This window comes from Schistocerca piceifrons, chromosome 3 (assembly GCF_021461385.2).
Source record: "Schistocerca piceifrons isolate TAMUIC-IGC-003096 chromosome 3, iqSchPice1.1, whole genome shotgun sequence".
Taxonomy (NCBI): Eukaryota; Metazoa; Arthropoda; class Insecta; order Orthoptera; family Acrididae; genus Schistocerca; species Schistocerca piceifrons.
Genome location: NC_060140.1, coordinates 176,534,989 through 176,558,477, shown reverse-complemented (window position 1 = coordinate 176,558,477; position 23,489 = coordinate 176,534,989). Strand labels below are relative to the sequence as shown.

At 38.5% G+C, this 23,489-nt stretch overlaps 1 protein-coding gene across 1 annotated transcript in view; it reads right to left on the bottom strand.

Moving 5' to 3' along the window:
• Positions 1 to 659: 659 nt before the first annotated feature.
• The window catches only part of LOC124790119 (xylosyltransferase oxt), a 97,842-nt gene continuing 75,012 nt past the window's right edge, over positions 660 to 23,489 (bottom strand). The window contains exons 13-16 of the mRNA XM_047257692.1: positions 22,142 to 22,296; positions 15,412 to 15,582; positions 11,519 to 11,689; positions 660 to 4,993 (exon numbers count right to left, since the gene is read on the bottom strand). Of these exons, the coding sequence (XP_047113648.1) occupies positions 4,990 to 4,993; positions 11,519 to 11,689; positions 15,412 to 15,582; positions 22,142 to 22,296 (501 nt within the window). The 3' untranslated portion in view covers positions 660 to 4,989. The remainder of the gene's footprint in view (positions 4,994 to 11,518; positions 11,690 to 15,411; positions 15,583 to 22,141; positions 22,297 to 23,489) is intronic.

Sequence of the window (23,489 nt, the reverse complement as noted above, 5' to 3'; positions counted from 1 at the left end):
TAGTCTAATCAAGTCGGGTGATGCTGAGGGAATTAGATTAGGAAATGAGGCACTTAAAGTAGTAAAGGAGTTTTGCTATTTGGGGAGCAAAATAACTGATGATGGTCGAAGTAGAGAGGATATAAAATGTAGGCTGGCAATGGCAAGGAAAGCGTTCCTGAAGAAGAGAAATTTGTTAACATCCAGTATTGATTTAAGTGTCAGGAAGTCATTTCTGAAAGTATTCGTATGGAGTGTAGCCATGTATGGAAGTGAAACATGGACGATAAATAGTTTGGACAAGAAGAGAATAGAAGCTTTCGAAATGTGGTGCTACAGAAGAATGCTGAAGATTAGATGGGTAGATCACATAACTAATGAGGAAGTATTGAATAGGATTGGGGAGAAGAGAAGTTTGTGGCACAACTTGACCAGAAGAAGGGATCGGTTGGTAGGACATGTTCTGAGGCATCAAGGGATCACCAATTTAGTATTGGAGGGCAGCGTGGAGGGTAAAAATCGTAGAGGGAGACCAAGAGATGAATACACTAAGCAGATTCAGAAGGATGTAGGTTGCAGTAGGTACTGGGAGATGAAAAAGCTTGCACAGGATAGAGTAGCATGGAGAGCTGCATCAAACCAGTCTCAGGACTGAAGACCACAACAACAACAACATGAAAACAGTAATTAGCCGAGGACGTTGTTTTCATTGAGGAACATCAAAATTCTTTTTCTGCGCTGCACAACCACAAAATCATGCTAGTCTGGAGAATGTGCCACAGTTATCTCTTAATCATTTGACTGCTATAAATAAGAAAACTAACTTGATGGAAACTATGACATTTATAGTGTTTTGAATTAGATATGCACATCTCTTTAATGGTAGTTGGCAGATGTTTCCCTCACACAGCTGTTACTATTTGTTTATGGAAGTTGGAAATTTAAATTCAGCTTTTACTACAAACATAACAAGAACCAAGGTACTAAAACTTTGTTTCCCAAAAAATTAGTATGCATTGATAACTTGCAAAACCCATTTGAAGTGTTACTTGCATGTTTTGTAACAATGTAAGTGACTGATTACATTTAAAAGAAGTTTCTGCTGTGGCAAAGAACTACTTTTATTATTGATCAAGTGGGAGAGGCAACTGAATGCTTATGATGGAGCACAGGCCAGCACTTACCTCAAAGTCCTAAATGGTGGCAAGCACAGATGAAGAATGGATATGTCAGCTAAGTTACCGAACTGCCATTATCATTCAGAACCATTAAGGATAATCAGAAGACAAGTTCTGATAACTGTTAGTAGCTCTGAGGAAAAGCTAAAACCTAAGCCCTCCATTCTGTTTCTGATAGTGTCTGCCACTTGACAATTAACCATTAAAATTATAATGATTATTTATTTCAGTCACAGCTGCAAAACAATAAATGTGATGGTGATTGGTTTTGGCCATTAGGCTATTTTAATGTTGACACAGTGATTTGACACTCACAATCTGTTAAACAGTAACCAACCAGTCAAAATTTGATGATGGTCACCTAACCGCTGAAACTAGTGATGATCACCTGTATCATTTTGCAACTGTGACTGAAATAAATGATTCATTATAATTCATTAATATTTGCTGTATCCCTTGAAACAACATCTCTGCTCTTATAAAATGCTGAGGGTGGTTAGTGGTCTATCATTGTAATACTTTTGGCACTGACTTGATGTGAGAATTAAAACAAAAAGTTCAGCCAATCAGTTATTAAGGAGATTCATCTGAAGCTCTGCATCATATTAATTACAAACTGATAACTGTGGAGCAAAATCTCTGATATACTTCTCTCCTAGATGATCTTCACCCTAGTAGGATTTTTAGCACCTTGTAATGAGTTCAATCTGAACAAACACACTTATAACCAGGCCATTTATCTGGGTGGCTCACACACAGTTTTGCAATAAAATAATCATGTAAGACAGAATATCATGTGAGAAAGACAAAGTCTGAGTTGCAGATTCAGTGCACAAAGGAATGCATTAATTTCTGATCCAGATCTTCTCGCGTCACAGAATTATCTTCAAATGACAGATTGGCTCACATGAAAAGGTTCTGATGTGTTTAGGAAATAAAATATTTTTCTCTATAAGTGAAAACTACATGAAGACCAGGTTCGAACCTAGACAGGGAACAGATTATCTGACAGACTGATACTTCTCTGTGGGTTGTTTGGTATATGTATTTAGGTGATTTGGGATTACACAGTATTCATCTGTTAAAGGCCACTGTAAACAATAAAACTTGTCTGTCAAATTCACTGTTTGGTTTCTCGAACAAATGCACAACATAGCAAACAATTTGATGTCACTTTTTAAGCAGTGTCATGCTGTAGTATCGTGTCATGAAATATTTTGACACTGGTGGGCAACATACAAGATGCAATGTAAGATACACACTTTAAATCCCTGAAATCTCTTCCAGTTGCCAGATATCTCCCAGTTACAGACAATAGCAATTGACTATTGTTCAACAAATACATGCATAAGCAGTCGAAACTGTTTGTCAAATTGGCCATAATCAAACTTTCTCTCAAATATGTCAAACGAAGCATAAATTTGACAAACACACCAAACGAAACACCAGAGTGGCAAATAATGTGAAACTTGACAAAATTTTTAATCATCTATGTGGGCCATTAAGAAGATGCAACTCTTACTTTTTTTTGCTGTAAAACATTGCTCAATTCTACATTGAATAAATTTAGGAAAAAAACATTTGCAAAGTATTAGCACAGCTTAAAAAATCAAAGAAAAGTTGACAGAAAGTCTACTGTTTGGAGCCATGGGTCCCTTCATCTGTCAAAAAATATACAGTGAAACATCTATATAACATTTTTCAAGGGACCACAAATTTTGAACACTGTATAGAGGAAAACACTATAAAGAGGAAGGCTTCCAAATAATAATTATAGGGCATTACTGAAGATCGGGATACCACTAATCAGCTTTGACAAATGGTGCCATAGATGACATTTTAAATTTTCACAACACTGTAATATGATATTCATTTCAAATGATCAACATATCAAATGATTAGTTTTTTGTAATTAAAACATGGGGCCCGGTAGGTGGATGGGTGAAAGTAAATGGTGCCAAAAAGATCGCAAGCAGAATGTGTGTCACATGTCACGTGACCAGGTTCCTCCGCTGACATATGAAACACGCTGAGCATGGGCTTTCCGAGCCGGTGCAAACTGTGAATCCACAGAACGGAAAACGATGCGTCTACATCCAGTCATTTAAACATTATAAAGAGGTAAATAATTGACCAGGGTTCCAAAAGTATGAGCGTTACATGGAGGAAATTGTAACACAGAGGAAACACAGTAAAGAGGAAAATTTAACATGGGTTATATGGGCTTTTAGTCGGGACCAAAAAAAACAGATGTAACATAGAGGAAAACATTATATGGAGGAACGTTATAAAGAGGTTTCACTGTAATTGATTAGAGGAAACTCTACAATGCAACAAACTGGTTTCCTTCTGATCCTATTCTGCTGTCTTGATCCCAGGTATCAGGCTTAATTTCCTATTTAAGTGCTGAATAGTTCTGTTTTCCCTCTTACTGAATGAGGAAAAATGCTGGTTATGAAAACTATTATTGTTGTCAACCTTTTTGTGTGTCCACCTACTGTCACACAGTAAAAAGAAGATTCTGCTATCTTCATTAAATCCTGTGCTATGTAGTGCCTTATTTGATTAAGTCATAAGGCATTCATTGAGTTAAGATCAGTGATTTTAATGCTGCTACTATTGTGTCAGCACCAGATTTCATCCTCTCTATTCTCCCATCAATATAATGATGTATTTGTCCATCTCTGTGACTGAGTGATCAGTGCAGCTGGCTGCCATGCAGGAGGGCCCAAGTTTTAATCCCATCCAAGTTGTAGATTTTCATCTGCTCAGGGCCTGAGTGTTGTGTTGTCATCATCATCATCATCAACGTGCAAATCACCAATGTGGCATCAAATAAAAAGATCTGCACTAGGCAGCCAAACAACCCCAGGTTGGGTCTCCCGGCCAATAATACCATATGATCATTTCATTTTAATGATGTATTCATTATCTATCACCAACTATCTGTTTCTAATGACCTTGTCATTGAAAGAACATTAAATCTAAACCCATTTCCTTCTTCTCATCTCAACATCTAAGGATGTGCAAGGCTTTCTCTCTGATATGTTATCAGGAATCTGAAATCAGATTATCAGCTAATATAAGGAGCCTACAAGGATCACAACAAATACCATGCTCAGTGCAAAGGTAGTATCCGTTGGGTTATAGGAAACTGAAAAAAATATCTGCAGTTTTATGTTATTTTTTTAAGGCATTCATGAATTATGACTGATTTATATACTGTATATATACATATATATTCAGCACAATGAGGAATTAACTTTTGTAGTCAGATTTTTAATGTTCTCCATTAACAGTAAAGATCAACAAACTTACACAGTAAGTACATAACATATTCACCAAATCAACATTCAGCTATGAGCTTCATGTTGGATTTGATGATTATTACTTCTTTGAATTAATACTTTATACACCCCTTCAAAATACGGTACAGATTTACATAGGAGCAGTTCATGAAATCTGACATATATACATGTACAATGAGCACCGGTCATATGTTGATGTTTTATCACAAAACATTTCATGAATTAATAGAAAACTTTTATTGTAAACTATCTTATATGTAATCTGAGCAAAGCTAAACTCAAGTAGTGGATATCACATGGTACAGAAATATGGCATTTCAAATTTATCTTTAAAATTTTTGTATAACAATGACCATTTAAAAATCAAACAGACATTAAAGCTTTCATTTTGTATATGATTGCCTGTCAAATATTTAAATGGCTTTAGAAGGAGATTCTTAAATAGTGGAATGACTTCTCAGTATTGCTTTTGAATGTCATGTTGATCACAAATTTGAAATATATCTAAAAAGTAACCCCAGTCATCACCTGTAACAAAAGAGAATAAATATCTATCAATCAGCTTTTCTCGACTTTATTTAAATCTAATTATTACTCAAAAACCATATTAGTTGAGTGTTCATCTGTGTAATGACATAATCATGCAATGTAACAGAGTAACATTATAGGAGCCAGGCACTTAAGAGTGAATTGTAGAGTAGTCATGTAGATGTAGATACAACTTTTGGTCAATGAATATGAATTCACTGTCTGATCATCAAATTAATTGGTGCAAATTGCAGCTGGTAAAATAATGTAGTAGTGAGACATGTTAACAAAACACGGAACCAAAGCACAATCCTATCCTCCACAATATGTGCATGCTGCCTGCGATTAACATCTCACCCATTTTGACCCAAATGTATGTTTCGGCTATCATATTTCCAATTTTTAATGTCATCATCATCTTACTTACAAAGGTTAGACATGTGCCTGTACCATCCCCACATCATTTCCTTGGGCAACCTGTGTCTATCCATCCCCTCAGGTTGTAGTTCAGCATTTCTAGGGGGCATCTTATTTTTCATTGAAGTCACACTTTTTTTCTCCGGTGTCTATTTAGTTACTTCCTCATTAACAACAAGCACTTTCCCCTTATATGAAACATTTTCATTCTTTATTAAATCTCTTCTTGTGTAGCCTTCACTCGCTTCATAAATCTCATGACTACTGTTTGTATTTTGCTGTAATTTTTCTTTTAATTTATGCAACTTTCACTTCCATAAAACAGTATCACCACATTTCTACAAAACTTAAATTTTTGTATCTGTATGAAGTTTTGTAATTAAGTGTTCTGTTTATAGTTCTACATATTACTTGAAATTTGTGCAGTTTCTCATCTAATCATAGCTCACTGTTCACTCAGATATTTAAAATCTGATAACTGTTCAATTACTTTCTTGTTAATTACTATTTTCAACTGGGCCTTTACTTCCGAGTGTAAAGAAATAGTCTGCATTACAGACTCCCGGACTTGCCTATTTGGAGGATAGTTTAATTATACAGCAATTTTTGCTGTCCCCTTACTTACACAGTAATTCTCATTCACAAAATAAAATACCTGGTAATAAATTCAAAATTGGGGGCAGACTAGCGCAATGTAAAAACAGTACATTTACATAATCAATGAAAGGAGTACAGGTAACAAATCACCGTATAGTTAAGGTACTGAAACATGAACAAGACTGAGAATGTTCTACATCTACATCAACATTTATACTCCGCAAGCCACCCAACAGTGTGTGGCGGAGGGCACTTTACGTGCCACTGTCATTACCTCCCTTTCCTGTTCCAGTCACGTATAGTTCACGGGAAGAACGACTGCCGGAAAGCCTCCGTGCGCGCTCCAATCTCTCTAATTTTACATTCGTGATCTCCTCGGGAGGTATAAGTAGGGGGAAGCAATATATTCGATACCTCATCCAGAAACGCACCCTCTCGAAATCTGGACAGCAAGCTACACCGCGATGCAGAGTGCCTTTCTTGCAGAGTCTGCCACTTGAGTTTACTAAACATCTCCGTAACGCTATCACGCTTACCAAATAACCCTGTGACGAAACGCGCCGCTCTTCTTTGGATCTTCTCTATCTCCTCCGTCAACCCGACCTGGTACGGATCCCACACTGATGAGCAATACTCAAGTATAGGTCGAACAAGTGTTTTGTAAGCCACCTCCTTTGTTGATGGACTACATTTTCTAAGGACTCTCCCAATAAATCTCAACCTGGTACCCACCTTACCAACAATTAATTTTATATGATCATTCCACTTCAAATCGTTCCGCACGCATACTCCCAGATATTTTACAGAAGTAACTGCTACCAGTGTTTCTTCCGCTATCATACAATCAAACAATAAAGGATCCTTCTTTCTATGTATTCGCAATACATTACATTCGTCTATGTTAAGGGTCAGTTGCCACTCCCTGCACCAAGTGCCTATCAGCTGCAGATCTTCCTGCATTTCGCTGCAATTTTCTAATGCTGCAACTTCTCTGTATACTACAGCATCATCCGTGAAAAGCCGCATGGAACTTCCGACACTATCTACTAGGTCATTTATATATATATTGTGAAAAGCAATGGTCCCATAACACTCCCCTGTGGCACGCCAGGGGTTACCTTAACGTCTGTAGACGTCTCTCCATTGAGAACAACATGCTGTGTTCTGTTTGCTAAAAACTCTTCAATCCAGCCACACAGCTGGTCTGATATTCCGTAGGCTCTTACTTTGTTTACCATGCGACAGTGTGGAACTGTATAGAACACCTTCCGGAAGTCAAGGAAAATAGCATCTACCTGGGAGCCTGTATCTAATATTTTCTCGGTCTCATGAACAAATAAAGCAAGTTGGGTCTCACATGATCGCTGTTTCCGGAATCCATGTTGATTCCTACAGAGTAGATTCTGGGTTTGCAGAAACGACATGATACATGAGCAAAAAACATGTTCTAAAATTCTACAACAGATCGACGTCAGAGATATAGGTCTATAGTTTTGCGCTTCTGCTCGATGACCCTTCTTGGAGACTGGGACTACCTGTGCTCTTTTCCAATCATTTGGAACCTTTGGTTCCTCTAGAGACTTGCGGTACACGGCTGTTAGAAGGGGGGCAAGCTCTTTCGCGTACTCTGTGTAGAATCGAATCGGTATTCCGTCAGGTCCAGTGGACTTTCCTCTGTTGAGTGATTCCAGTTGCTTTTCTATTCCTTGGACACTGATTTCGATGTCAGCCATTTTTTCGTTTGTGCGAGGATTTAGAGAAGGAACTGCAGTGTGGTCTTCCTCTGTGAAACAGCTTTGGAAAAAGGTGTTCAGTATTTCAGCTTTACGCGTGTCATCCTCTGTTTCAATGCCATCATCATCCCGGAGTGTCTGGATATGCTGTTTCGAGCCACTTACTGATTTAACGTAAGATCAGAACTTCCTAGGATTTTCTGTCAAGTCAGTATATAGAATTTTACTTTCGAATTCACTGAACGCTTCATGCATAGTCTTCCTTATGCTAACTTTGACATTGTTTAGCTTCTGTTTGTCTGAGAGGTTTTGGCTGCATTTAAACTTGGAGTGAAGCTCTCTTTGCTTTCGCAGTAGTTTCCTAACTTTGTTGTTGAACCACGGTGGGTTTTACCCGTCCCTCACAGTTTTACTCGGCAGGTATCTGTCTAAAACGCATTTTACGATTGCCTTGAACTTTTTCGATAAACACTCAACACTGTCAGTGTCAGAACAGAAATTTTCGTTTTCATCTGTTAGGTAGTCTGAAATCTGCCTTCTACTACTCTTGCTAAACAGATAAATCTTCCTCCCTTTTTTTATATTCCTATTTACTTCCATATTCAGGGATGCTGCAACGGCCTTATGATCACTGATTCCCTGTTCTGCGCTTACAGAGTCGAAAAGTTCGGGTCTGTTTGTTATCAGTAGGTCCAAGATGTTATCTCTACGAGTCGGTTCTCTGTTTAATTGCTCGAGGTAATTTTCGGATAGTGCACTCAGTATAATGTCACTCGATGCTCTGTCCCTACCACCCGTCCTAAGCATCTAAGTGTCCCAGTCTATATCTGGTAAATTGAAATCTCCACCTAAGACTATAACATGCTGAGAAAATTTATGTGAAATGTATTTCAAATTTTCTCTCAGTTGTTCTGCCACTAATGCTGCTGAGTTGGGAGGTCGGTAAAAGGAGCCAATTAATAACCTAGATCGGTTGTTGAGTGTAACCTCCACCCATAATAATTCACAGGAACTATCCACTTCTATTTCACTACAGGATAAACTACTACTAACAGCGACAAACACGCAACCACCGGTTGCATGCAATCTTATCCTTTCTAAGCACCGTCTGTGCCTTTGTAAAAATTTCGGCAGAATTTATCTCTGGCTTAAGCCAGCTTTCCGTACCTATAACAATTTCAGCTTCGGTGCTTTCTATCAGCGCTTTAAGTTCTGGTACTTTACCGATGCAGCTTCGACAGTTTACAATTACAATACCGATTGCTGCTTGGTCCCTGCATGTCCTGACTTTGCCCCACACCCTTTGAGGCTGTTGCCCTTTCTGTACTTGTCCGAGGCCATCTAACCTAAAAAATCGCCCAGTCCACGCCACACAAACCCTGCTACCCGTGTAGCCGCCTGCTGTGTGTAGAGGACTCCTGACCTATCCAGCGGAACCCGAAACCCCACCACCCTATGGCGCAAGTCGAGGAATCTGCAGCCCACACGGTCACAGAACCGTCTCAGCCTCTGATTCAGACCCTCCACTCAGCTCTGTACCACAGGTCCGCAGTCAGTCCTGTCGACGATGCTGCAGATGGTGAGCTGTGTTTTCATCCCGCTAGCGAGACTGGCAGTCTTCACCAAATCAGATAGCTGCCGGAAGCCAGAGAGGATTTCCTCCGATCCATAGTGACACACATCATTGGTGCCAACATGAGCGACCACCTGTAGATGGGTGCACCCTTCATGGCATCCGGAAGGACCCTTTCCACACCGGGAATGACTCCCCCCCGGTATGCACATGGAGTGCACATTGGTTTTCTTCCCCTCTCTTGCTGCCATATCCCTAAGGGGCCCCATTACGTGCCTGACGTTGGAGCTCCCAACTACCAGTAAGCCCACCCTCTGCGACCGCCCGGATCTTGCAGACTGAGGGGCAACCTCTGGAACAGGACAAGCAGCCATGTCCGGCAGAAGATCAGTATCAGCCGGAGACAGAGCCTGAAACTGGTTCATTAGACAAACTGGAGAGGCCTTCCGTTCAGCCCTCCGGAATGTCTTTCGCCCCCTGCCACACCTCGAGACGACCTTCCACTCTACCACGGGTGAGGGGTCAGCCTCAATGTGAGCAGTATCCCGGGCAGCCACAGTCGTAGTCGTAGTCCGATCGGAGGATGCATGGGACGAGCTGGCCGTCCCCGACAAACCCCCATCCGGACCCCCACAGTGATGCCCATTGGCAATAGCTTCAAGCTGCATGACCGAAGCCAACACTGCCTGAAGCTGGGAGCGAAGGGATGCCAACTCAGCCCGCATCCAAACACAGCAGCCACAGTCCCTATCTATGCTAAAAGCTGTTGTGCAAAGAACGTCTGAACTAATCTGCAGGGCACAAACAATTCGACACAAAATTTAAACAGTTATCAAAATACAAGGTTGCCTAGTAAATGCAGTAATGCTGCTACTTGCGCAATGCTGACACACTGCTCGACAGCAGAAGGAGACTACGCGATTTTACACTATTCAGGTACTAAAGCGCATTGCTACAACTCTCAAATACTATAATAAGCCTGAAATTTATGAATTAAACAATGCAACTACCCAAAAACACGCAAAGAAATTAAGAATTAAACTATGTAACAAATAAGTAAGCTAGGAGTATATGACTTGCTGCTGGCAGCTGCTTATCCAACGGCGGCAGGGAGCTTTTGGATGATTCCTTCTTCAGAACTATAGAACACACTATCACACACGTACCTACACACATACCATATCCTGGATGACTACATTTTGCCAGCTCTGCTGCTCAACTGGGATGAGTGTTTGTGTCAAGTGAAGTGGGTGGGAGGAGACAGAAAGTGGATAGTGGGTGTAGGGTTTGGGACAAATGGCTGATGGCTGGGAGGAAGAGGCCGCAGAAGCAGAAGATAGGAATGCGCACCAGTGAAATCATTCTAACTGCAGGCAGTGAACATACATTGTTCCTGTAAATAAATATGGTATGGGAAGTTCTGGCAGAATGTAAATAATAATAATAATAATAATAATAATAATAATAATAAAGTGTTGAGTCAATGATAGGCACACAAAAAAGAATGCACACTTGCTAGTTTTTGGACAAATCCTTTTTTGATGTAGAGCATGCAACCTCTCCCCTCCCCCCTCCCCCCCCCCCCCCCCCGACCTCTCTCTCTCTCTCTCTCTCTCTCTCTCTCTCTCTCTCTCTCACTCACTCACTCACTCACACACACACACACACACACACACAATTCCGGCATTCCTGCACTGTGTATTTAGTGTGTGTTGGTGCATGTGAGCACAAAGTTTTCATTCTTTTACACGTGACTGTCAACAACTCAATGCTTCTATTATTGGATGATTTGTCACTTTCATGTCTAAATTATTTGCTCATGTAAATATTACTTTATACTAGCTTTTTATTTTATTGTTAACAATGATCTGAAAGATATTTGGAGTATTCTTCTTACATATCAATTATCTGCAGTTCAGAATAATAATTTTAGAGACACTGAAAAGTAAGCATACCCTTTGAAATTACACAAGCATTCTTCAACCTTCAGATGGAGAACTTTTGTAACTATTCTCACAGACTCCTGTGATGTAAAATTCGATAGTATGCTCTTCTTCACCTGAACATATGTTACGTGTAGTGCACTGTTACAAATAACTTTAACCTTACTGCTGATTATGATCTGTGCTCATATGCTTGTGTAAATTCCCCTTAAGCAAGTCATGAAAAAGCCTATGTCACACATTACAGTCACTGACACTTTACCTGTGCAGTCGACCCGTTGCAGGCTCAATAGTTGTGATACTAGACTTTGGGTCAGGAGACAGTGAGCTCCAAAAAGTTGCAGCACAAGGTTCTATTTGCAAATTCCCACAGAGTAGTGCATCAGGTCGTCTCTGCATTGTGTCGACACACTTGTCCAAAATTTTATAGAATCTGTAAAGCACAACAGCACAGTATTAAGAAAAAAGTAAACATTCAAAACTGTGGCAGCAAAAATTAATGTCATAGTTAAAAGTAAGCATGCCTGGGCTGTAATATATCTAGAATGTACGTAAATGGTGCATTTTTTGGGTCTCTTAACTAAAAGCAGGTGGTGCTATTAGCTATCACTTAACATCTTGGGGGATGAAATATAAATCAAATGAGATGTGTAAAGAAAGTGAAAAAAGTATTTATTAGTTTGCTGATCTAATACTCAAGTTACAAGTTTAGAAACTACTTAAGATCATATCGAATTTGGATTATCTATTACTGAATTGTTTTCCTGTGAAATGTCCTATGGATAATCATGTTATTTCTCTCTATCTTTTATAGAACTAAAAACTAAACAAATTTGATGTGGAAATTAAAGAAATAGTCATTAGGTCCAAAGTTGACAGAAAATTCTAGGGGAACCACAGTACAAAATGATACATAATATGCAGATTTATTAAAATTTATAAATTAATTAAATATGATATTGGGACACTATTTCACGTAAAGTGTAAAGACCTTCCACAGTTTTAAATTTTCTATTCTTTTCTTTTGTTTTTGTCTTGTAGAAGCAATACATAAAATGATTTGTTGCTGTTTACCATTTATTCCTATTTTGAACATATCTCTTCAACTATTAATTCCTGTGCCCCATATCCTTGATAATCTGAGCTGTGTATTACAGTATTTGTCTTCTGCAATTTTTCCTTTTAACTGTTCTGCCTTCCCACATATATAGATATTGCAATACTAGGATCATTTCAAAAGTTCTGTACACTGTAAGACAGAACTGAAGAAAATAATGTATTTTACTAAATACCTTTACAGGTCTTCAATATAATCTCCATTCTTGCTTATGACACCTTCTCAACATTTTGGCAACTTCTGTAATGCATATAAGGCACCTTCATTGTTGAGCTGTCTGATTACTTGCTTCACCTCACTGAAAGCATCATCGATTGCAGCAAAACATTTTCAATGGAGTTGTTCCTACAATTTGGAAAACAAATTGAAGACCGGTGGGCTCATATCAGGACTGTACGGCGGGTGTCGAGCATTTCTCTCACTGGTAGGGCAATATGTAGTCTTGCATTATTGTGTAAAATGAGGACACCAGCATGTCAGGCATTCTTTGGAGAATTTTCAGGTGCAAAACATTTTATACAAACAGTCTGTAGCATGTGCCTATTACAGACATCCCATAGGACACACTATTTGTAGCTATTACTCCATTCATGTCATATGCTCTTACTCCACACATGACTGTTGGCAGTGGGATTTTATCGGGCATGGGTATTTTGAACTTTTCCATTGTGACAACTGAGACTTCAGTTCTGGCTCAAAATCTTGTATCCAGGTTTCATCAAGTGCAACTATCTTTTCAGAAACTGTTCTCCTTCTGTTCAATAAAGTTGAAGCAATTCTTGTGAGATTCTTTTGCAATCTACTTTCTACTCTTCACTCAGGTCATTTGGAACCCATCTGGGAGCAACTTTTATCATGTTTAACTTTACAGTTGTGATTCTGTAAAGTGAAGTGATTGACATTCTGGCCTCAAATGCAATTTTCTCACATTTTTTGTCAACCCTCTCTCAAAATGTCATTAACAGTAACCTGAGAGGCGCAGCCTGTTGCAGTTCATGGCCCTCCAATTGTTGGGTTGTCCTCAGTGCTTACCCAACCTTCACAGAAATGAGGAGATCATCTTGCTTCTGTGCTATGATCCACTGAACTATTCCCATACAGATTTTGATGCAGGAACACTAGTCACTACATATAGTCCATCTTGACTTTGTTTCAGTTTCCATTTTAAAATTGAATTACTCAAGCCATGCCATAGCCACACAAACCAGCCTCAGTTCTCATTCACAACTGACACGAATTTCAACATGATCATGCCATGTGCATTGTTTGACACTCATACATAAATTCAAAGCACATCTCTTCTGTTATTAAGGGTTTCCCATAGACTTCTTTACTCACCTATTCTCCATAATATTTGTCCACTTCTTGCTACTGCTGTCGGCTTAAAATTTAACATTTACCTTAGCATTAGCTGCATCTCATGTAGTTTTAGTTTCTACTGCAATGCCACTGGTGAACCTTTGCACTAGTGTACACTCCCCATAAACATTCCACTGAGAATTGTTCCTTCAGTGTTTCTTCAACATTCAAATTAAACAGTAGAACAATTAAGTGCAATGATGTTTCCCATTCTTATCAACATAAGTCTAAACTCATGACAAAATTATTTCAGAATCAGTAGCTTATATACTGTGTGCTGGGCTGGAATATGTACACATAATGAACTGTAGTATATATTAAACACTCCAATATGCATCATTAACAACATTATAGAAAAAATACATTACTACTCACTACACAGAGCAGGCGTTAAGTCACAGGTAGGCACAATGAAAAAGATTGCTAAAATATTAAGCTATCGGCCAAAGTCCTTCCAAAATAGAAAAAAAAAAAAAAAAAACACACACACACACACACACACACACACACACACACACACACACACACATATTCACAAGTGACATGCTCATGGCCACTGTCTCGAGGCATTGGAGTCAGTCAGGCTCCAGCACCTGGAGACATTGGCCATGAGTGACTGAGTAGGTTGTGAATGTGTGTATGTGTTTTCAATTTCATAAGAAGGATTTTGTCCAAGAGCTTAATATCCTTTTACATTGTGCCTGTCTGTGACTCAATGCTTCCTCTATGTGGTGAGCAGCAATCTATCCTTTCCATATTATTGTTATTCCATCCAGGACTTTCCATTATTTGATTTTGTATACAATATTAGTCCTCTCAGCAACAATGTTTTACAAATTTCCTTCCAGTAACATTGCTTTCAGCTACTTCGTATTTCCCATTGTTTTAATTCCTAAGCAACTTAAACAGTTAATTCCCATCCACAACCTACAAATTGCTTCATTTTCTTTTTTGTCATTAACTTGAGGAAATTATTTACTTTCCCATGACCTGTTGCCTTTGTCTGATGTTTCTTATCTCAAATTACTTTCTAGTTTATGTTTCACTTCTCTTCTAGCTAAGCAACCTCTCTGGTTTCCTGCAATGGTACCTCTTATTACACTTCACTACAATGCACTTCATAGTGGCTTGTGGGGTACAAGTATCTTTAAACTTCTAACGCTACACACACTGTTACTGCAGATAATTTTCTCTTGATGAATTCCTAACCAGAAACCCAAATTCAGACATAATAAGCCTCCATTTTTAAACTTTTTTGGTAGGGATGAGCTATTAAGAAAACTACTTATTCCAAATGTCCTCATGCCATTGACAGGAAAACTAACATTTAACCTGGAATATTAAATTTTAGTTAAAACACCAAGAGATTATTCAAAAGTTTGCTTATAGATATTGTGACAGCCAGTACCTTTACATTGGTAGTTAAATATGCTAATCAGTGGACTGTAAAAAATGATTTACTAAGATTACAACTCATGTGAAAAGTAATAAGGTTTGTCTTATCTCAGTCAAAGACTAATGTAGAATGTGACAATGATAAGAGGATGCACTCAACAATGCCATCTACAAACTACTGAACTTCTCATTTTGAAACATGAAAATAATTGCGTGGAGTTGAAGGGGAGTCTTGGGCAGGGAACAGCAGGTTGTGTGTGCAGGAATTTAAAGCAAAAACTCACTTTGTAGTAAGCGAATCGATCCATTCCCTCAGATCAAGCCCAAATCGACGAGCATTGGTTACACTTCTTCTCTGCAGACTGGCCCTTTCTTCAGAGCTCAAGATCAGATGTTTGTCCCACTCAGAGCCTTCATCAACACTAAATATTTGAGGAGGTCCATTATGAATAAACCTGGAAAATACCACAACTCAGAAGCTTTCAGTATATGAATTCTTTGGCACTCATCATCTAAAACCTCTGTATGTACTTCTATGTAACTGTCAACTATAAATAAATGCAGCAAGGCCAAATAACGTAACATGTCATTTGTAGATTATAATTCTGTTATCAGCACTTGTTACTACACAATTAAAGCTATCTTTAGTTAAGCACAAAATTAAAATGTCCTGTTCACTAACTTTTTTTATTTTTTTAAATTTATTTTTTAACAAACCGTCCAGATATCCCACTTAAGTGATTTGAAGTGTAGTGGCCCCACCAGACATCCACTATGGTAATCGAATAGTTGGTGTAACATTACTGTTGACCACTGTGGCCCCTCTATCTGGGAGGGCACTGGTCTTCAGAAGGGCCCTCTGTCAGGACCATGCCAAAAAAGACATATAGGAAACTTCAGGGCTGGTCTGAGTCAGTTACAATGTAATTTGTGAAGTGATCAGCAAGTGGAGAGTGGACTGTGTTTGTCATAGACAGAATCTAGATATGGCTTGGATTGGACTTTGGTTTTTAATACAGATATAAGTTAGCTTGCACTGTTTCTGATGAAAACCCTGTGTTTGTTTCATTGTAAATAAACCAGGGCAAATCCATGCTAGGATGCTGCTGTCATATGTAGAAAAAAGATTTGAGGGCACCTAGCATTTACACAGTGGAACTTCCCATTCTCAATTAACTCATCAACAACAACAGATGTCAGTTTTGTTGGATAATAATCCTTGTTTGTTATGAACAAAAGACAGGTATTAGAGCACATATGTTTTTTATCACAAGCCAAGTGAGGTTGCAAGAAATAAAACACACAAAACTTAAAGGTAATTTAAGAATTACTTACACGAGGCTCCTTGTGGATGTTAAAAAAACATGGTCTTTAAACAAATTTTACACTGAATGGGAAGTCGATAAACACAACTCTGATACAATGATAACACAGGTGTGCCTGGAGACAGATTAAAATATGATCCACTAACAATGAGACAAAAAAAAGGATGAAAAATTACTTCACAGGTGTACAGCTGGACCTCTGTGTGCAACAAGCAAAATATTTTAGCAAATGATCATGGTAACTTCATCTGGTCACTGCTGAACTCTTCATCATGTATGCCATTAGCAACGGAAGACACACACATTACAAGATTTGTCCCAATAATTATGTCACAAGTCCAGACAACATACAAACCTTTAAAATGATTCCACCTTTTGCCAGAGTTACCTAAAACAGAAGGCATCTCTCTATCCAAGTGGATCACAGTGCTCTTTTACAAATATAAAAAAAAAAAAAATCCATTGAAAATTTTTAACACAAAAACTGATACAGCATAAGTGCAACTACTATCACCCAACAGCCCTCTCCCCTCCCCCTCCCCCCTGGAGATGACCATAAGCCAAAGAGCAAGTCTCTATTAATATTCTTGTTAGTTTGACATCTTTTCCTCTGAGTAACACTCACTCCACCACAGCCTAATGGTTGGCTTCTTGTGGGGTATTACCTTAGATGTGCATCTATACTCCACAAGCCACCTTTCACAACATGATTTATGCACTTTCCTGTTCCAATTGTGAGTGGTTAATGGGAAGAACAATTATCGGTTAATTTAACAGCACAGCCCTTTGTGATGCACAATGTCTATCTTGTAGAATCTTCCGCTGAAGTTCGATGAACATTTCCATGATGTTCTCCCACCAACTAAATGAACCTATGAGTTCTACTCATAATTCACTATTTCCTCTGTTAAACCTGCCTACTGAGGGTCCCAGACTGATGAGAAATACTAAAAAATCAGTTGAATGAGAGTTTTGTAAGCTACCTTGTTCATGAGAGTAAAGGCTCTTCCAACAAATCTCTGTCTGACATTTTTATGTGGTCAATCACACTTTCGACCATTCTGATGGTTACTCCCACATATGTTTTGATTGTTTTTGAATTCAGTGATTGACTGCCAATAATATAATCGAACAATAATGAATCTTTCTGCCATTTTATGTTCAATATGTTACATTTGTTTATCTTGTGGTACTCTCAGCCTGATCATTTCACCCAATTAAGAACAACAGGTCAAGTTTTATCTGCTGGAAAGTCCTGAACCCGCTCACAAAGTTTGTCCAGTATTCTGTAAGTTTGTATGTTGCTCCCTAGGTGACAGTTCAAAGCTGTACTGAATGACTTCCAGAAGTCAAGGAGCATGGTATAAACCTGTCCACTGTTATCTACTGCCCTCCAGATCTCACGGAGGAGTAGAGCAAGTTGAGTTTCACAAACCATCATTATTCCCATAGGGGAAGTTTTCAATTTAGAACAACAAAAAATAATATAGGGCTGTAATTATGTGCACCTGTTTGAAACACTCTTCAAAACAAAATGATACATGCCTTTTTTCAATCACTTGCAACCCTTCATTGCTCCAGAGATCTACATTAAACTACTACTTTCGCATAATAGATATAGAATAATAAAGGTATCTCATCAGTTTCAGTTTCCTTTTCTTTGCTGGATAATTTTAGTCTATTTTTTATTTTGTAGATACTTATCTCAGTACCTCATTAAGGGGTTTTTGCAAGACTGAAAAGAACCATATTACAATTTTTGGCAGTGAAACAATTTTTAAAGCCCAATTCATTTGTCATTTTCGGTTTCAATGCCAGCATTATTACTGAGTGACTGTATATATGATTGGATACATTTTCTGACTTTACAAAAGACTTCTTTGGAATTTTCATCAGATCAAAATTTTGCTTTTGAATTCACTGAACACTTAATAATTTGTTCTCCTTACTCTTATTTTGGTTTTGTTTAGCTTTTCCTTTAAATCTGTGATGAAGCTCACTTTGCTTTCACAGCAATTCTGTAACACAACTATTGAATCAGAGATCGCCTTTATCATCCCCCATCTCTAATCCCTCACAACCTTGGTAGGTGCATATATTTCTGTACCATACTGAAAAATTTGTACTTTTGAATTTTATCCTTTTTCATGCACATCTCTGTCTCCTTAAAAGAAAGGTTGATGCTAACTAGACATGTAACCTAAAAAGTGTATCATGCCACACTTGCCAAGCAAAAATAACTATCTTATGGTCACCAATTCCCTTCTCTATGGTAACTGACTCAAAAAGTTCAGGTCTGTTAGTAACTAGGAGATTCCCTTCAAGAGTCAGTTCTCTAACTAACTGCTCAAAGTAATTCCTTGAACTGATGTTCGGGAAAATTTCACACGAATCTCTGTGCCTGGCACAAGTTTTAATCATGTTAATCTCCCTCTCTATTGCTGCCAAGTTGAAAACTCCTCCTGTTACAATAATATGATAAGGAAATTTACAAGCAATATTCTACAGATTTTCTCACAAGCATTCTACCCCTACAGCTTTTGAAGCACTTGATTTATAAAAGTATCTTATTACCAAGTTTGACTCATGTCTGAATCTTGATTCAGACAGTTTTGAATTTGAGATATTTAATAAACTGACGAGATATTATTGAATACTTAATGCTAATAAATATGTTGCCATCACTGATGTGCATTCTATCCTTCCAATGTGGATTTCACTGCTGGCTACAACCAGTTTCCTCTCTTAATACTAAGTGAGCAATATAAATGTGAGGTTATTCCTGGGAGTTTACCATGGTTGTTCCCCCAGTTAACTTTACCATGTTATCATATCCACTTTCTGAACTACAAGAAAAAAAAATGTTTGCTGTTATTAAGCTGTCTGATTCACTCTGATTTTAGAATTCACGGTTAAGCCTCTGGATAAGTTGCTCCAATATAAGAAAATCTGCATGTGCACAACACACATGAGTGGCTACTTTTTCTGTCTTGCATGCCTGACTCATTGAAAGGACCCTACAATTTCCATCTGATTCTGGAGGTCAAGAACTCTACATAAAAGACCACCACAGAACCATCTGAGCCTCTGGTTTAAGCCACCGCCTACCAGCAAGCCAGAGTGCCATGACTTGTCCTGGGTACAATCATGACCTGTGCCTCCCCCATGTCTGTGGGATTAGCTGTTTTCATGAATTCAGTCAGCCACCTCAAAAAACCGGGAACGGCTTCTGAAATGCGTTTAATAGCACTGGCAGAGCCATCTTCACATCTTGGACAAGACCTCCTGGTAAACATACTGAGTACCCACTGGCTTGTAAACATACTGAGTACACACTGGCCTTCTTTTGGCCAACCTACCAATTATTATATGAGGGGTTCCATTACCCCATAACACTGGAGCTCTCAATGATTAACATATTTACTCTCTATCCAACAGACAGTACATCCTGTATATTATATTCAATCATCTTTCAGGTGTACATCTCGGACAGTACTCGTTCTTCTTCTGATATTTTAGCTAATAACCTTAGTCCCATCTTCAAACTGAGTTGCTAGTGGAAATGAAACCATGTGACACAATACACAATATTCTGACAGTGACAGTGTTCTACGATACAATGATTTAAAACCAACTGCTTTTATTTTTCATAGTTCTTTGCTATGGCTTTCTCTCCACATGGCTGTGTACACAGGGTCACTTTTGAGCTATTATTTGTGCAATGCTACTCAAATTTCTCATTAATCTGCCTGGTACACAAACTGTCATTCTGGGTGCAGGTGTGAGCACTAACATTTACTTCTTTCAAGTTTATTTACAGGTGCAAGTATTTCTGCCAACTTTCGTCATCTACACCTGCATAGAGTGCCAGGGCCATGGCCAAAGAGGTTGTAAAGCTTGAAGGCTGCATAGCATTGAACATCATTTTGCTTTATCACAGGGGACTTTAAAGATTCTTCTCAGCTCTCAAATCTTTTGCTCCTCGGTGTATGGCCACCACTCATGCTCCACATATGCTGATCAACCCAGCAATTTATACACTCCTGTAGAGATGTACATGTGGATTGAGTTCCATAAGCTGATGACTAACATATATCACAACTCAGTTCACTTCTAACTGTCATCATCATATAATACACCGTTTCCTGCTATTGACAGTGTCTGCTCGGAACACAAGACTCTCCATCTTCTTTGGTTTTCCCACAACCTGTCTGTTACTACTCGCCACGACTTCTCTCTTCTGAACACTTTCTTCCACTGCTTACGCACTTGTTTCTTGAACCTGCCTTTGTATCTTGCCTTCTATCTTCATATTGTGCATATTCTTAGGCACCCTCTTTTCATTTACTCTTTCCTTGGGGCCATACCATTTTCATATTTTCCCCCTTCAATTTTCTCTTGTAGAGCAAAGTAGATTCTGTGAGAAAGTTCAGTGGTGTGTATATCTAGCCTCCGTGTGTTCTGGCCATACAGGTGAGATGCCACTAAAAATAATGCCACAATTTTTTTCTAAAATGATGTTTACTTGCTTCATTACATTTTTTATTTACATGAAAGTTGTGTGTTACTATTCTTCATGTAACTCTTTCACATTTATATTAATGATGTTGTAGTATGTCACAAAATCCTTGCAGAATACGAGCATGTTTTGCAATTCACAAAGAAATGGTAGAGTTACCTACACTCTTTATTGTAGATAATCTCTTAGTCTGTTGAGCTGTAGCAGACTTGATTAGAATTCTTTGCAAAGGTTTGAGGGACTCGATATTCATTCTATCCTCTTTTAACAAAAATGGGAATGGCTGTTATTCAATACTACCTTCTTCTCACCAAACAACAGTAAATTGAATGTAACATGGTGGTATCCTGCTACTAGTCTTTGTTCTATTGAAGGCAGGAGAGCTTCCCACTACAACCCTTTCTTCCAGGAGTGCTAGTTTTGCAAGTTTTGCAGGAGAGATTCTGTGAATCTTGGAAGGTAGGAGACAAGATACTGGCAGAATTAAAGCTGTGGGAATGGGTCATGAGTCATGCTTAGGTAGCTCAGTTGGTAGAGCACCTGCCCACAAAAGGCAAAGGTCCAGAGTTTGAGTCTTGGTCTGGCACACAGTTTTAATCTGCCAGAAAGTTTCACAACCCTACTGTTGGTTAAAAGCAGATACCCCGCCTCCCTGGTGGTCCACACAAGCTATTGGGAGTATTAGGTAAGTTATCATTGGTTTCATGGGATTCCCATGAGAAGTGGTTGTTACAAAAGTCAAGTCAATTAACCCTGCCCACCTAAGCAAGCCTCATTCAACCAATGACTGTTCTGCCTCAATAGTGATGCATTCCACAGCAGTGTAGCATGCCTTGTGTTCAATATTATTTTATTATTATTATTATTTAAAGGTATGATTATCGTCACAAACCGGGCAGTTAAGGTAAGCTCCCATTCTACATGGCACACAATTTTCCATCGCCACACATAGGGGTGGTCGCTGAGGCATGGGCGCAATATATTAGCACAGATGACTGGTATGACTGGTGCCTTTGACCAGCCCCCTGGTTGGTAATCCAGGTTTGTCAAGACTAGCTGAGTTCCTGAAGTGCACGTCATTATGCGTGACCCACAAGAAAGCTGTGGTGTATTGCATGTCACAGAAATGACAACCATTACCCCCTAAAATACTGTGTTTGATTTACTCACCCTGCTTGCTGCTGACTCACTGGCACGCCTGATACAAATTCTAGTGGCATAACAACAAATTCCGTTTGGACTAATGGAGAATCCTTGTGTAACAGCTTCACTTTCCATGCACCTGGAAGTAGTGGGTCTCGAAGTGTTGGTTTCACTGAACCAGTCTGCAAAATACAATAATACAAAATTTATGAATAGAAATTAATAATAAACACTATTTGGATAAATAATAAGCTACAACTTTTACATTACAGTGGCTGTAATATCAAAACGATGGTTGATTAACATCGTTTCACATGTTAGTAAAGTAAAGCTTCCTTGACCCAAATGATGTGAACATCACAGTGCTTTAATAGCCATGATCCTATTGAAGATGGTATGTTCTTGCCTTTCTCCAACCTTTGATTTGGCTTGCTCAGTCAATTCTACAGGAACTTGCAGTTTAATGACAATTTCCAATGATGTTTCACCTACTATTCATTTGCAATACTATTAAGTACCACTTACATAAACAAACAGAGCTTAGAATTGTTGGAAGTCATTCTGTTGTAGAAACAGAGCTGTTGAAACCCAATTTGACATTCAAGCCATAAATGACAAAAGTCAAAGTGGCAAATTAAAAAATAAATGTGGAATACCTGTACCTGTACCAGACATTTTTCCAGTATTTCAATTTATACTACACCTCTCATTAAAATTAGTTAACTTGTCTCTCAGTTAAAGAAAACTTAATATAATCCTCAGTGTGTTCACTACATTTACCACTTTGTAACTAGACAATGAAATGTAATTGTTATTGGAGACATTAAGGAAGAACTATGGGCCACTTTCACAGTTGTTTCTTTCCCTTCAAGTCTCACATTTTTCCAGATAATGAGTTAAAATCTTCAAGATAATGAGTTAAAATCTTCAAGATAATGAGTTAAAATCTTCAAGATAATGAGTTAAAATGTAATCTAAAGTTATGTCAATTTCCCCTTTTCAAGAGGATTTGGGTTCCATTTGAAGGACAGAAAAAGAGTTACACTGCATTTTTTGAAATTCAGCTCTGTACGAATCACCAACTTCTGGGTTTACAGCAAACTATAAAGTGCGACGAGTGTCAGCCAGTAGTGTGACAACTGAACTGACAAACCTACAACTAGATTCATACTCTGCAAAAACACTGTTACGGGCATGGCAGAGGGTGCTTCTCATTGTACCATTTACTATGACTTCTTCCTGTTCCATTCCATATAATGCAAGAGACTATGATTGTTTGAACACCTCTGTGTGCATTGCAATTAGTCTAATCTTGTAGTACATTCCTAATTAATCATTTAAGGATGGTTCTTAAAACTAGCTATATAGGCTTTCT